The sequence below is a fragment of the Macrobrachium rosenbergii genome, chromosome 20 (genome assembly GCF_040412425.1).
Source record: "Macrobrachium rosenbergii isolate ZJJX-2024 chromosome 20, ASM4041242v1, whole genome shotgun sequence".
NCBI classification, from domain to species: domain Eukaryota; kingdom Metazoa; phylum Arthropoda; class Malacostraca; order Decapoda; family Palaemonidae; genus Macrobrachium; species Macrobrachium rosenbergii.
Window position 1 is genome coordinate 31863148 of NC_089760.1, and position 15770 is coordinate 31878917.

At 33.3% G+C, this 15770-nt stretch overlaps 2 protein-coding genes across 18 annotated transcripts in view; one reads left to right on the forward strand and one right to left on the reverse strand.

The window, feature by feature from the left end:
* LOC136849213 (FYVE and coiled-coil domain-containing protein 1-like) overlaps window positions 1-6254 on the forward strand; it is a 70908-nt gene extending 64654 nt beyond the window's left edge. For all 7 annotated transcript variants that reach the window (XM_067122393.1, XM_067122395.1, XM_067122394.1 and 4 more), the window contains 2 exons: window positions 1236-1441; window positions 3669-6254. In XM_067122393.1, coding sequence (XP_066978494.1) covers window positions 1236-1441; window positions 3669-3798 — 336 coding nt within the window. In that variant the 3' untranslated portion in view covers window positions 3799-6254. The remainder of the gene's footprint in view (window positions 1-1235; window positions 1442-3668) is intronic.
* Window positions 6255-6340: 86 nt separating this feature from the next.
* Scamp (secretory carrier membrane protein) overlaps window positions 6341-15770 on the reverse strand; it is a 54557-nt gene continuing 45127 nt past the window's right edge. For all 11 annotated transcript variants that reach the window (XM_067122402.1, XM_067122403.1, XM_067122401.1 and 8 more), the window contains 2 exons: window positions 13940-14123; window positions 6341-8351 (listed from right to left, as the gene is read on the reverse strand). In XM_067122402.1, coding sequence (XP_066978503.1) covers window positions 13941-14123 — 183 coding nt within the window. In that variant the 3' untranslated portion in view covers window positions 6341-8351; window position 13940. The remainder of the gene's footprint in view (window positions 8352-13939; window positions 14124-15770) is intronic.

The following is a 15770-nucleotide window of genomic DNA, read 5'->3' on the forward strand; positions in this document are numbered from 1 at the left end:
GGTTTTACATTAAGCTTGAATTTGCATCAGGTTCAGGACTTTATGTGTGTACTTTCTCCATGATTTTCTTGGCCTTTTCCAAGTTACATTGCATTCTGCCTTTTACTATTCATAAGTTCCCCTGGTTTTCCCCACATGCCTATCTTAATTTGTTAAATCAGCCCAGTTTTCACTTGCACATGAAAATAAATCCTTTAAGTTATCAATCCTTTAAGCTATCACTATAAGCCTATAAATTGCTTATTAGTTTAGTAGAACTACTTTTGAACAACAATCCCACAGCCTCCACATATCACTTGCCTTTCTGGGCACCCTAAACTTGGGAATGCTTTCATAGATTTTCAATTTTCTCTGTTTAACACTTATATTTTATGAACATTGCTGAGATCCTTTCATCCTGCTTTCAGTTAATAGCAGCTCATAAACATGCAGTGACTCCATCACAGCCCAGAAGTTTCACTCTCATAAGTGCCTTAATTACTGAGTTCGTTCATTAATACTTTCAGGACTTCAGCCTCTATTATATCCGTCAGAATATCCCTGTCATATCTCTTACTCATGACCTCACAAGAATGTTTAACCTACCATTGTTTTTTCTTCTGATTCTACCCTCATGTTTCAATTTATATAACCCTCTCAGGATGTCACATCACACACCTGTCTTTTTTAGCGTTCTTTCTCTGATTTATTCTGACTTTTTGTACCTGTGTTTATTGACACTTTCTCATACTCCTTTGTAACATTTCTTTCTTAGTTTTCCTTATTGGTATGTTTGGTCTTTTTCTGTACTTGAGTACTGATTCACCAGTTAATAGTCTATGTTATGTTAAGAGATATTTTTCTTGTAATAGAGACTCTGTCCCATTTCTTTGATACCATGTTTACTTCTCATCAAAACCCAATAAGTTAGTGGCTCAGCTTCTCCACTCTTATACGTAAACTGGTTGTTGAAGTAACCTGTGTTGATACCATGTTTACTTCTCATCAAAACCCAATAAGTTAGTGGCTCAGCTTCTCCACTCTTATACGTAAACTGGTTGTTGAAGTAACCTGTGGCTTGGAAATTATTACAATTTAGGAAATATCTGGCAATTTTTTCTTATTTCTTATTGTCTAGAACTTAGTTAGCAGTCACTTCTAACAGAAACTTGAATACTGTAGCCCCATGAAAGTTCATGAAAGGCTTTCTGTTGTAAATAATTTCACAAGTTGTTGATAAAAGTGATCACTTTCAGAGTGTATCATTTGCTGTCCTACACCAGCCTCCTCAGACAGAGAATTCCCAAAGGTCAGACAGTGAAGCAACATCTTCAGCCACTCAGCAAAGAGTATTAATTCCTACAACTCGCGTAGCATCAGCTGAGGGAGCAACTGTAAAAGGGAGATTACAGACTAAGCAACCTGGAGTGTATACTCTTGTTTTTGATAATTCTTGCTCAAGGTAAGTTGTTCTTTCTTGAAAAATATAAAGTCTTGCCAGAAATTGATTGATAAAGAGTATGTGATAGATTATGGAAGTCAAATGCAGTATATGACTCAGCAGTGAAAACTGAGATATAATTTGTAATGAAGGACTTAGAATCTGCCTTGGAGTCATAAGTTCCCCCCAGAATAAATGTGTATCTATAAAGGTCTTAGTGGTGAACCACCTATCTTTCTCCACTGTGACATAGTAATGATGTGATTGCTGTAAAGGTATAGACAAGTGTTTCACCAACCAAAAAACATAATTTTATTTCCTTCTAATTCTTGAGCTCTCCCCTTCCTTTGGTTAAGTGGAAGGTATGAAACTATACTCTCGTGTACTTTTTATGACAGAGATAATTAGTATACTCATCAACATCATAAGCAACACACAATAGAATATGTAAGGTTTAAAGGTTTATGTCATGCTATTTATATTAATGGCTTCAAATTCCCATCTGATGTAGGATTTGCTGCTGTACATCTAATGAAACCAGTTAGTTTTCTTTACCTAAAAATTCTTGTTTCACAACAGGAATGTGTAATATGGTTAGCAGCTGAAATTTTTAAAAACTTGTTAACAACAGAAATTTTTCTAACTCCAAAGTGCTTCAGAAGCTCTTCAAAACTGTTGCCGTGGGAACTCTTTTGTTCATGAAATAAATTTTTAATCCAAGTATTGTATGAAGCTATTATATAGGCTGAAATATGTTGGAGAACTGTTTATGAAGGAATTAAGAGAAAGGAAGATACTAAGAAAAGCAGCCAAAACTACAATTATTGTGACTTGATCACATGTTATTTTCAGTGAGTGATTCTTTTTTTACCATCTCTAATACCCATAATCTTTAATAAATGGAAGTCTTTCTGGAATGCCACATTGAAGTAATTTAATCTTATCTTTGACTTGGTCACTTATGTTAAACCCCTTGGATATTTAATGAATAAACCACACAACTCAATGCCAGAACAAGCAGTGCCAACAAATGGACATACTTTATGTGATTGTCCAAGTTTCACAAACAATGAATATCTCAATTCTTGGAAACAGATTCATTGAAGAATTTTGTTGTGGTGTTCCACATTGGCAGAATACCAAGTTATTATAAAAGCAGAAATGGAATGCAAGACAGCTGTGTCCATCAGCAGAGCAAAAACAAAATTCATTGTCAATACATAAAAATGAATGATAGCAGAATTTAATGTTAACTTATCTGAAAAGTCATTGTGAATAAATGTAAAGCCTGACCAAGAAACATCTAAGGAAGGATATTAAATGGATTAAAAAGAAAAGAATTTGCAAAGAATGCCAGAGGGAAAAAACAAGGACTCTCAGTGATAGTCAGACTAGCCAGGCTATACAAATATAATTTTGTCTAACCTAGCTTCCGGTGGCAGGTCCCTAATCATCCTAACTTAACGTAGGGTGCAGTGTCTTTTCATGAATAGTTGTATTCTAACTAAGTAGTTAGGAATTAAACTCCTCTGTGTGTTGGTTCTTATTTGGGACCACACTTTTTAGATTGTCATGAAAACAAAACCTGAAACCTGGGTCAAAATAATACTGTATATCAGTGTATCAGCTGTCCAACTTGAGCTCGTCTGTCAAACCATAACTTCAAAGTGCTAAAGCACCACCATTTTCAACTAACTTCCTTAAAATTTTACTCGCAATAAGCTTAGGCATATTTATTTGGTGAAATAGAATTTGTATCTCTAAAATGATCAAATTTGGCAACTTTTGTTTTTTGTAATGACAAAAATGAAAACTTATGTTTGCTTCAGTGCAAAAAATTGAAGATTAATATAATGGATTTTTGTGGCCAAAACAGATTTGTGACATCCTTTATTCCTGGTATAAATATTATGGATGTATTCCAAATATTAAGATTTTCCTTCTCAATTTACCTGCTCCTTGAAGAGCCAAGAATTTACCAGCCCCTTGAAGAGTCAGGTTTTGTACTCTTTTTAATGTTATGCATTTAAGCCTTGACTTTTTACTCTGTTGGATGAAGTAGTTCGTTCAACTTGAGAATTAATGAATATTGATTACAGAGGCAAGCCCCCTGAAAGATTTTAATGCACATTGGTTCAGGGGTGTGATCATAAAGATATGCTGTATGACAGCCTTGTAAAATCTGTTATGTTGTGTTAAATAGAATATTCACAGTTCATTTTTTTTTTCATTTTTTTTTCTTTTTCAGACTGACAGCCAAAAAAGTTACATATAGTCTTCGATTGGAAAATCAGGTCAGTTCAGTTATTTCAAGAGTACCAGAAACAGCCAGCTCACCCCCACCATCTCACTTGGAAGGAGCCCTGCCAGCGCCATGAAGTAAATGGTCTTTTTTATGAGCTGCCATATATCTCTCTACACGTAAATAAAGTATATTTTTGTATGTTAATTTTGGTGACAAATTTTTAATAACTAATAGCTTATGCCACCCTTACTGAAGTTTGGGTGAAAATTTAAACCGTAATTTTTATTCAAACAAATGGATGGTAAATACAGAAATATTTGAAGATTTATATATTTCAAACATGTCAGTTGTCCACACAAATCAAGTAATAGTTAACTTTAGATATACGTAATCATTTCAATTTGAAACATAATCTTCCATTTTCATGTTACAGAACCATACTGTATAGTTTGACTTTATTCTTCAAAGCATCTAGGTAATACTGTTAAGATTATTCTTCAAAGCATCTAGGTAATACTGGTAATTATGAGAGCCATCTAGCAAGGTAAATTCATCTCTGAGAAACTAAGGATTCCTGAATTTACTCAACAGACCTAGCATTGTCTTCAGAAGTGGTAGGGATGTTTTGACATGAAAACAACATGCATATTAACTTTTAAGTAATCAAGTAATTGTTGCTTCATTCGGGTGGGCAATTGTACATGTAACTACAGCTAGCAAACACTGATTGAAAATCAGTGGCACCTGTAGTTTATGAAAGTACAGTACACATTTGTTTTGATGGACTGTTAATGTACACATTAACAAAGTATGAAATTTTCATATCCTGAAAGGAAATACTGCCTCCAAGCCTCTCGCTTAACCCATAAGTAAGAAGTTTTATTAAATTATATATATATTTTTTTTTATTAAATAATGAACTTGAAAGTACCTGCCGAATGTAAATTTTCATTGGATCAGGTACAACTTTTTTATTAGTAATGTGATCTTGACACTGTAGAAAGTTCAAGGTTATGATTATGCTGAAAATTAGGCACTTCTTTCCAGATGTATAATTTGAACGATATTTTATTAGCCGTTTATGAATTTTGTTTTAAACAGTATTTTAGATGAGGTACCTTATTTTATCATGTCTTTATAAATTTTAGGGACCAGAATATTTTTTAGTGTTACCAACAGTGAAAATTAAGTACCGATTTGCAGTGCCATCTATTTTTCTTTTAAAATTAGAGTACAAAATTTATTACTATCTCAGTTACAGTGTGTGGTTTAGGGGCAATTACCAACAATTGAATGCAATATTTTATCCAGGGTATTTCACTTGGTGGAGTCAGGTTTAAGTACAGTACAACATATTCTTACTTGGTATTTGTTTGAAGTGAGTTTTATGTGAATTATCAAATGTACTGCCAAAATAGTAATGTTCATAAATTTAATTGAAAGTTCTCAAATTAAGCTAATGGTGATCAAGCTAAATGAATTATTGCAGTGCTCAATAATGCACTTCAGTACGAAATTTCAGGACCAAAGAATATGTACATTTGCAAAAATTTTCCAAATGTGCCTTCAAATAAAATGTTATTGTTCATAAATGTTGTAAAGCCAAGATTTTCATATTTCACCTGTGATAAACTTACTGGAGGTTTGCACCAAACTCTGCTGATTAGTCAGTGAGAGAAGCCTTAATCTTTGCAGGACTTTCATGTGCACAAATTGTCAAGAAATATTGACTTTCATCGATTTTATTGCTTCCAATAAAAATTTGAATTGAGATGTCAGGGGATGTGTACATGAAAATTATCTGAACTACTTGTTCAGTGGCCATTCATTTTCTGTTACATGTGACCCTAACCAAGTAAATACAGCATTTGGTTGCTAGAATTTTATATTGCAAGAGCTGTATGTAGATAGTTTTAATTTCAGCCTGTATATCTTTTTAGTTATTTAATTTTAAGTTGTAATGGGCAATTTATTTATGGCTTTATTGCATTAGGCTGTATGCTAAGATATACTGATTATGAGTGCTGTATTTTAGATAGTATTAGTCCTTTACCTTGGTTTGCTATAGTACTTCATTAGGCTACTCTTGGCTGAAGTCAGATATTTTTGGTTATCCTTAGTAGAAGCAGAATTCTGTTGTCAGCATTTTGTTAAGTCTTGAACTAAGGATTACTGCTCAATTGTTTCTGCTTCAGCTATTTCAGGGGCATTGCTGTACTCGTAGCAGTTGCCAGAATTCTTGCTATTTAATTAACCTCTATAAAAATCTTTACCTTTAACCTTTTATGTTGTGTATTTTCTGTATTTCCACTTTTATCACAGTGCCTTTAAAGAAATACAATATTCTGATCACAAATGCCAATAATATAGTAATTGTAATATATTGGTTAGGTAACATAGTAATTAGGAAGTGAATATTTCATATTAAATATAATTGATAGCATAATACACTTTTCTACACTATGCAAACTTGCAATGCTGTTACATTGTGTATTAATGGTGGAGTTATAAATATTTATATACAAATGTAAGATACTGTATATTTTACAATGTTGATATTTTGCTTAATAAATGACTGACTATACTTTACTCCTGCTGTTTCCTCCAAGTCCAGTGCTCTAAAGATGATAGCTGGAGATGTTACAGTGTATTCTAAAGGACATGAATCAAAGGCCTTTGAACACTTACAGTATATATTATATACACTGTACTGTATTTCATTTAAATTCATAACATGGAACTTCAGAAAAAAATATGAAATAAAGAAACACGACAAAATATGGAAGGTCCTTCAGAAACTCCATCAGTTCTTGTGTAATATATTAGCTCTACAGTTGAGAGAGAGAAAAAAAAAATGACCCTCATTGATTTAGTTACTAGGAAGCAATAGCAATTAAATTTACCCTTTCACACCCATATTCCCCCCCTCCCCCCCACACGAGACCTATCTTTAGTTTGACTTAACATTACTACAACTAAGCATTAAAATATAGGCTACCATTTGAAATTTATTTATAAACTACAAATATATATTATATATTGCATATCACAAATCAAGACATAATTTTCTCAAAAAGAGAAACTACTTGAAGCAACAAATACAAATAAAAATTCCTGTGAAACAATCTCAACAGGCAATAATCAACTACATCTCTTAACCAACCAAAACATGTCTCATTAACATAATAAACTATCCCACCAGACAATATTCTTCCTTTACATTCCAACATCAACCTAAGATATCGCTCTAATTTTAATTTAAAAGTTAGTATCTATGGCAACTTTTCAGCCAAAATCACAAACAAAACAATAACTTACAATTAGTAGAGCATGAACGTCTCGATCACAATTATGTTCACCTCATCAAAATGTAATCCCTTAATCCTAAATTATTTAAGAAATTTATATATCTTCAAAACTGCAGTTGAAGGATTGGTTTCATCACAGCTTCTCATAATTCACTGATTTGCAAGAGAACCATGGAAAATTTAAGTACAGCAATCTGTCAACCTGCTCAAACAGGAATCTGCCTTTTCACAAAATCATAAACTTCTCAACTGAAAATTATACTTAAATCACTAAATAAAATAGAATGGCATCCAGACTGCATTACAAGAACTTTCTCAATTTGATTTGGTAAAATATCAAATAATACAACTACTACAGTAATATCAGGTATTTGGCAATCATTATACTGAAGCAAAGATATTTACATCATACATTAGGAGTCATGCAAAGCATATTTTCCTCTCTTAATACAAATGAGGCCACAGTGATCCATCAAAGTCTTCTGGGCTGTAGTGGTACTAAAATAACATCCAACCCCCCTACAGTTTTTGCGTAGGGAACCCTGCAATGTTGATGGCGCATATGTTATTAGTGGACCAAGAACAATGTTATTGAAAATAGTAATGTCAGTTATTCGTAATTGTTCAGGAATAAAGCTGTGTAAGTATTTAGCCCACAATGAAAAAAATTAATAGATGCATTTTCATTACCAAGGAAATTCAAGTAACCCCAAAATATTTTGCCACTTGAGTTTCAAATACATTCTTATTTTAACTATAAATGCCTACAATTGTAACGAGTAATTTGGTGATCTTCAGCAACAAAAATCTACAAAATTTCAAATGGCTAAGAGTTCTCCAAAGCCTTAGGAAAGCTTTTTTTTCTTAACCCATCTACTGGCAAAATAAAAATTCTTATACGAAATACTAAATAATTAAATATAATTCACATTCAAATTACTGCTTCAAATTATTTGATACCAAATGGACATTTTTTGTACACTTTCATTAAAAGTCCTTTATAATTAGTATTTCTATGTTAAGTGCTGCTACAAAACAACAATATATAATTGCTGACAGAAAATTTTAATTGCCATGAGATGAAATATCCAATAATTGGTAACTAAAGAAGATAAAATAATATATCTTCAAAAAATACTTATAATAATGAACCAACTTTATATACTCCTTATAGAACTAAAATCCAAATGTTTTGAAACCAGTCTGCCTACCACCTATAACATAAAATTATTACTGTATAGACTATTCTGACTGTGCTTTAACCATTCAAAACTTCATAGATGATCTTCCAGGTCTTTCAAATAGTAAATGAGAAGACAGAAGACCTAAGGAAGGGGAAAAATGCCACAAGTCCTGGTCAAATTACTGTTGCTTCTACCTGAAAGAAAAATGCAATTTCAGTTTACTTTTCAAAATGGGAAAATTCAAGTTACTTGATTTGAAACTTTTAGGAAGAAAATGGAAGAACAAATCCAGTTCTCAAAATGGGGAGAAAGTTCAGGAAACAAGTCATTCACTGAATAATTTACTTTTATATGTTTTTACCCTTTCAGATTCCACTGGGGTCCAAAACTTGTCTGGTAAAAAACTTGGTTCTGGCTTATCATTTATGAGGTTGGAGATCATTTTGCTTTTATCACTTGCCATAAACTATCTTTCAAGATATAAGGCCAGTTTTGGTCTTAATCTGAAGCTGAATACTGTTTTGTACAACAGATGTTCTGAATAATATTGCACAATGTGTGCTTTGAGTGATTTACATTACTTTTATTAGCTATTACAGAATAGGAGGTAGTTACACTCTACAGCCACGTAAATTCACAAAATAAATTTTTTTGTTTCTGCTTTCTTTTCACTCCATAATAAATATACAATTATCAAAAGAACAGTACATTATACCCTTAAAAAAAAAAAAAAGATGATGACATGACAGACTACTTAAAGGGAGGAGGGTGGTGACTAGCATATTCTTTTTGTATTCTGATATATTTGGTACAGTACACTTTTCAAAATTTGAAAATTTTAAGTTATATCAAGTTTTAAGAAACAAAACAGTTGATAATACTAAAAAAAAAAAATACGCACTAAACAATATTGCATTGGAAGGGGGTAAAGCATTTTTTCTTTTTAACCATCTGTAATTTTTAACTCTGGTTATCAAAATGAGAAACCAATTCAAAACGGGCAAAAAAAAAAAACAGTAGTCGCCTATAGATTCTTAAAAGAAATTAGTTTTCAACAAAATTTAAACCACTCGTTTTTGATAGACATTAAACATTTTAAATGTATAAATGTCTATGAATAATATGCATAGTTTTTATGCATAAGCATGTGGTTGCCTATTAACCCTCTAACGCCGAGCCTCTATTTACAAAATCGTCTCCCGTATGCCAGCGGCGTTCGGGAGTTAGCGCTGAAGCGGAAAAAAAGTTTTTTCAAAAAATCACAGCACACTTAGTTTTTAAGATTAAGAGTTCATTTTTGGCTCCTAAAGTTTAGTATGCAACCATCAGAAATGAAAATATCATTATCATATATAAATATTGAAATATATGACAGCGCAAAAAAAATTGTTCATATATAATTTTATACAAATCGCGCTGTGAGCAAAACGGTTAAAGCTAATGGGTTATTTTTTTTTTCTTTGTATTGTATACTAAATTGCGATGATTTTGGTATATAAAAAATTGTAAAACGATCAAAGCAACACAGAGAAAATATTATCACAAAATGATGCATGAATTCGTAACGCCATGAAGTAAAAAAATTTTTTTTTTAAAAATTCACCATAAATCAAAATATTGTGCTAGAGACTTCCCGTTTGTTGAAAAATGAAGCTAATTGATTGAATATTACTAGACTGTAAGTGTTTTAGCTTACAATTGCAGTTTTTTCGACCATTTCGGTCGAGTTAAAGTTGACCGAAAGTAGAATTTTTCTATTTTTATCGTGATTTACATGAAAATATTTCAAAACTGATAAAAGCTACAACCATGAGTTATTTTCTGTTGTATTCTACATGAAATTGCGCACATTTTCATATATAAAAGTTTATGTAACGACTAATATAAAACGGTGCAAACATTACGACAACGTGACGAAAGAATTTCTGAGATGTTCGGCCGAGTTACCGTGCGGACGTAAGAAAATGTTTTTTCAAAAATTCACCATAAATCGAAAATTTGTGCTAGAAACTTCCAACTTATTGCAAAATGAAGGAAAATGATTGAATATTACTAGAATGTAAGAGTTTTAGCTTATAATTGCATTTTTCGACCATTTCGGTCGAGTTAAAGTTGACCGAAGGTTGAAATTTTGGCAGTTATCGTGATTTATATGAAAATATTTCAAAACTGATAAAAGCTACAACCATGAGTTATTTTCTGTTGTATTCTACATGAAATTGCGCACATTTTCATATATAAAAGTTTATGTAACAACTAATGTAAAACGATGCAAACATTATGATAACGTGACGAAAGAATTTCAGAGATGTTCGGCCGAGTTACCGCGCGCAGACGTAAGGAAAAGTTTTTTTTTTTAGAAATTCACCATAAATCGAAATATTGTGCTAGAGACTTCCAGTTTGTTGCAAAATGAAGGTACATGATTGAATATTACTAGAATGTAAGAGTTTTAGCTTATAATTGCGTTTTTTTACCATTTCAGTCGAGTTAAAGTTGACCGAAGGCTGAAATTTTGGCAGTTATCGTGATTTATATGAAAATATTTAAAAACTGATAAAAGCTACAACCATAATTTATTTTCTGTTGTATTCTACATGAAATTGCGCACATTTCAATATATAAAACTTTATGTAACGACTAATATTAAACGGTGCAAACATTACGACAACGTGATGAAAAGAATTTCTGGCGCGGATGTAAGGAAAAGGTTTTTTTAAAAATTCACCATAAATCGAAATATTGTGCTAGAGACTTCCAATTTGTTGCAAAATGAAGGTAAATGATTGAATATTACTAGAATGTAAGAGTTTTAGCTAACAATTGCGTTTTTTGACCATTTCGGTCGAGTCGAAGTTGACCGAAGGTTGAAAATTTGGCAGTTATCGTGATATGAAAATATTTCCAAACTGATAAAAGCTACAACCATGGGTTGCATTTTGCTGTATTTTACATGAAATTGCGCACAATTTCATATATAAAAGTTTATGTAACGGCTAATATAAAACAGTGCAAAAATTACGACAAAATGACGAAAGAATTTCTAAAATTTTCGGCCGAGTTATCGCGCGGACGTAAGGAAAAAGTCTTTTTCAGAAATTCACCATAAATCGAAATATTGTGCTAGAGACTTCCAATTTGTTGCAAACTGAAGATAAATGATTGAATATTACTAGAATGTAAGAGTTTTAGCTTACAACTGCGTTTTTCGACCATTTCAGTCGAGTCAAAGTTGACCGAAGGTTGAAATTTTTTGTAGTCGACGTACGGTACGTCTACTCGGCACCCAACAGACAATTTTAGTTGACGTATGATACGTCCAGTCGGCGTTTAAGGGTTAATAAAAAAAATCTTTTAAATCTTCATTTATCTATACAATGTCACAACAGCACTAAATGAAGATATTACCATGGGAGGTTGGGGGATCACTGTTCTATGGGGACTGAAGGAGAGGAATATCAAGAGGTTGCTTTACAGATGCTTCCAGTCTTGATGGTCCAAGGACTGGCAATTCATGTGCTGAGCCTGAATTCCAGTGATATGTGCAATGGCTTAAAATAAACGTCCAGAGTCTACCATGTTGCACACACTTTTCAAACAGCAATCTCAATAACCTGAAATGTTGGATAAATCCTTTTGCTGAGTGGCAGAGCCTCATTCCAAGATAGACCTTTTTAAGGCTTCATCAATTAAGGCTAAAGATTACTTCGGGAGATTCTTCCTAATTCTGTGCCATGCCTTGTCTTGCATGTGTTGCTGCCCTAATTCATGTAAGTCTATGCTAATTAATCATTCTGCTCCTTCAACAACTCACTGACCTCTGCCTTTTTTTGGGGTAAATGTGTGTGTGTGTGTCTGCAATACTGTAAGGACTGAATACAGCAAAACTGTGGGCATGATCTAACACAAACTCTTCTACAATGATATATGAAGACCTCAGGAACCTACCACCAAGACACCAATGATGTTCGAGTATTTTCAATATTAAAGGAACACCAATACTCCTTTATACTCATTTCTGTATCAACCTTATGGGTTTCTGGAAGGTCTGTGCCTTGAAGCACTCAAACATAAGCTGATCAAGATGGGATATTAGGTGGTACAACTCCACCTTAATATTCCTACGTAAAGGTCATCCATGAAAGCATTTTCCACAATAATTAAGGGTACTGAAGGGAAGTTCCTGTTCCTACCAGTAAATTTCAAACCCAACTCGGAGTTGGCTGTTAATATGTTTGCATGATGCTAGCTGTCTATTTTCATACCAATATACTGGCAGACAACTGTGGTCACATCCTTTCCAAGCTCTTGGATTTTACAGTCAAAAGACTGTAAAATCAAAAGGCTTTACACCTTTGTACTTCAAATGGAGACCCATCATCAGGGTTAAAAATCTCCTTGCTAACACAGGCCACAACTTGACGATAGTCTTCAATAGAGCAGAGCACTTCTCAGCAGCTTCACAATCAAACAAAGCAGAATTGGCTGTCTAGGTAGTTTCCTTTAAGTAATGGATGGAATGAAAGACCTCACGGTAAGGTTAAACAGAGGAGAGAGGGCACATGAATCCGTATCACACTGGTCCTAACCTGGGCAAGGGCCTCCTCAGAAACCTACAACTATGTGTAACCAGGAAACCATAAAAGCCAACAAGATAATCTAGAGAGTCTGATTTAAGCGAGTGATGACAAAGGAAGGATGCAAGAGGGAAGGTCAGAAAGACATAAACCATTGGAATCATAGCGTAACTTGAAAGATCCCACTCAGCAACAGAAACCCTGGCAAATACCACATAGTCAAAGTAAAATTTGCTCTTTACAAGCCAAGCCATGACAAAAAATGATTGAAAAAAAAATAACATGACGGGAGAACAATGACCAAAACAAAAAGAAAAATAAAAACCACTAAGGCCTTAAACCTATTGCGGGGGGAATAAGAATGAGAATGTGAACTAAAAAAATGTGAACACGAAAAAGGAAATAATAAAGAAATGGACAAAGAAGCACCAAAGCTTGTGGATAACATACTTGGTTCAGTTCACACTTGATGTGCACCACAAGTCCAACTCATCAGAGCTAAAGAAGAATAAGAAATTATAGGTGGACTATAGGCTGCATATGTACATTAGACCCTTTCTTCTTTCAGTTATTCAAATCAGCATAGTCGGGTCTGTTTTACAGTAAACCCCTGTATTTGTGTTCTCATAATTTGTGGAATCACCGATTCGCAGATTTCTCTATGGAATATATACAGTATACACATTATTTGTGGAAAATTCGCCCATTCACAGTATTTTTCAGTGAGAAATATTCACTAATTGCTGTATTTTCATGACTAAATGCACTTTTTGTGACAAAACTAATAAAATACTCAGGTATATATAAGCATTTTTAGAATTTTTTTGTGTTTGAACCATCAAAATAGGCAGTTCTAAGTGTTTTTTAGAGGGGTTTTAAGTATTCGTGGCTTTTAGCTATTCGCTGGAGGGTGTAGTACGCATCCATGCGAATACAGGTGGTTTATTGTATATGGAACAAAGCTAATTATGAGTAACAGGTTTTTGTACAACTACAAGTGTACAGTATAGCACAACAGTCTAAGCAATCTAAAAGACAGGCTACCACCAGTTAAATAGAGCATAAATCACCATCACACATCTGCTGATGGAAAATGGATAGTGGAAAGCCAAATCCTCTTCATAATACCTGGTTATCTATTCATTTGTCATTTTAAGCTTTATGCTGTTGGAATGCACTCATAACCATGAGTAATAGTAACTTACTTTAAAATCGAGGACTAGCAGCAGTGCCACCAGGAGTTGTAGCCCCTGAGAACTGGTTCCGTACTGCTGCTGATGCAGCATTTGCAGTGAATGACTGCACATGTTCATTTCTCATTACTCCTTGAGAGAATTCCACTTGCGCCTTGGCAAAACTGGCTCCAGTGCTTCGGTAAATTCGGTGCACCTATGCAAGCATCAAGATTCAATATAGAATGAGTTCAAAAATGTAAAAAAATAAATTGCATTTCATAATCACACTAAAATTATAATTAACTTGCCCCTCTAATACATAAAAATTTACTATTACTGAGTACAGTATTACAAATTACAAAAATTCAGCATATTATTCTAAAATACGTTATCGTCAAGACTGATATCTTCCCTATAACTTTATTAATGAAACTTAAATTTATTAAGTTGTGAAATAAAATGCATGTATGAAAACTGAAAGAGTTTTTCAACAGTAATTATTATGTACACACAACAATAACCAAAAAATTCAGACAAAACTCCTAATGAGGCATTCTCATAACCTACGCTCATCCTTTGTAATTACATTTTGTTAATAACTTTAGCACAATAAAATCAATCTCCTACATATTTGTGATGCCAAGAAAAACTCCACCAATTCAAACTCACTACTTGCAGATCTCTCACTACTCCACCACGAACCCTCTCAATCTTGAACTAGTAGTCCTCGCATATAAAAAAAATATATAAAATGCATGTAGCAAACAACCTACAACTGATTACCTATAAATAATCAAACTAAACACACAATAATTGTATTACCATACCCACACTTTTCATGCATGCCCAAACTAATTGTATGTTCCTTCCAAACATATGTATTTCCTACTAAGGCTTACAATTGATAAAAATAAATATCCTGACAGCAGCCAATATTTTACCAAACACTTCCCCTCCAACTAATGGCACAGTTTCTTGAATTAAGCATGCAAGCGTGAATCTCTGATAATCTCATACTTTCCCTACACTACAAGCCTAAGCAGATACATAACCTCTTGTCAATACATTACTATACAAAGTTCCTGTTCAAAAAAAGAGAGAACCGACTGACACACAAGACAAAGTACATTAACATAATCTTGAAATTAACTTAATAAAACTTTACAACAAATACTGTACATTATTGGCATCAAATACTGCAAAAGAGCCATGTATAAATCACACTATTCACACTAAATGAAATACATAAAAAAATTTTCCTTGAATACACTTTCAAACTACTCTACCTATTTCTTCTCCTATGACCATAATGGTAAATTGTATATAAGCCTTCAACCACTTGTATTAATTCCTCTACTTGTACACCTAAAGCTTGATGTCCACTACTGCCAGAAACATGGTCACCCAATCTCTCAATATAAAACATTCTCTGTTCATCTTCAGAGCTGCAAAATTTAAATACTGCACACAGCCTGGCACTAATTACTTCATGCCCCTAATCACTTCATTACATAAATACAAATTTGGTAATTATCAAAGATTGGAGTACCTCAAAATCCATACAGCCTTTTTAAACATGGGGCACCGAGAACAAGTGTACCGATTCTTTTAGTGCCACGGAGAATAACTGCACTAACATTTATAGCAACTAGGATTTCTTGAACAGGTGAGGGGGACTTTTTGAAGACAGAAGAGAGAGGAAAAGACAATTGACCCCAGTGACATTCTGAAAAGCCTAACTGGAAGTGGAAGTAAGGAAGGTTTTCTTCTATTTTTTTTTTTAATTTCTGAACTGGAGTTTTCTTGGCTACGACAGATTTATGGCAAAATATTTGGATTTTTTTTATTCAACTTCCAAATG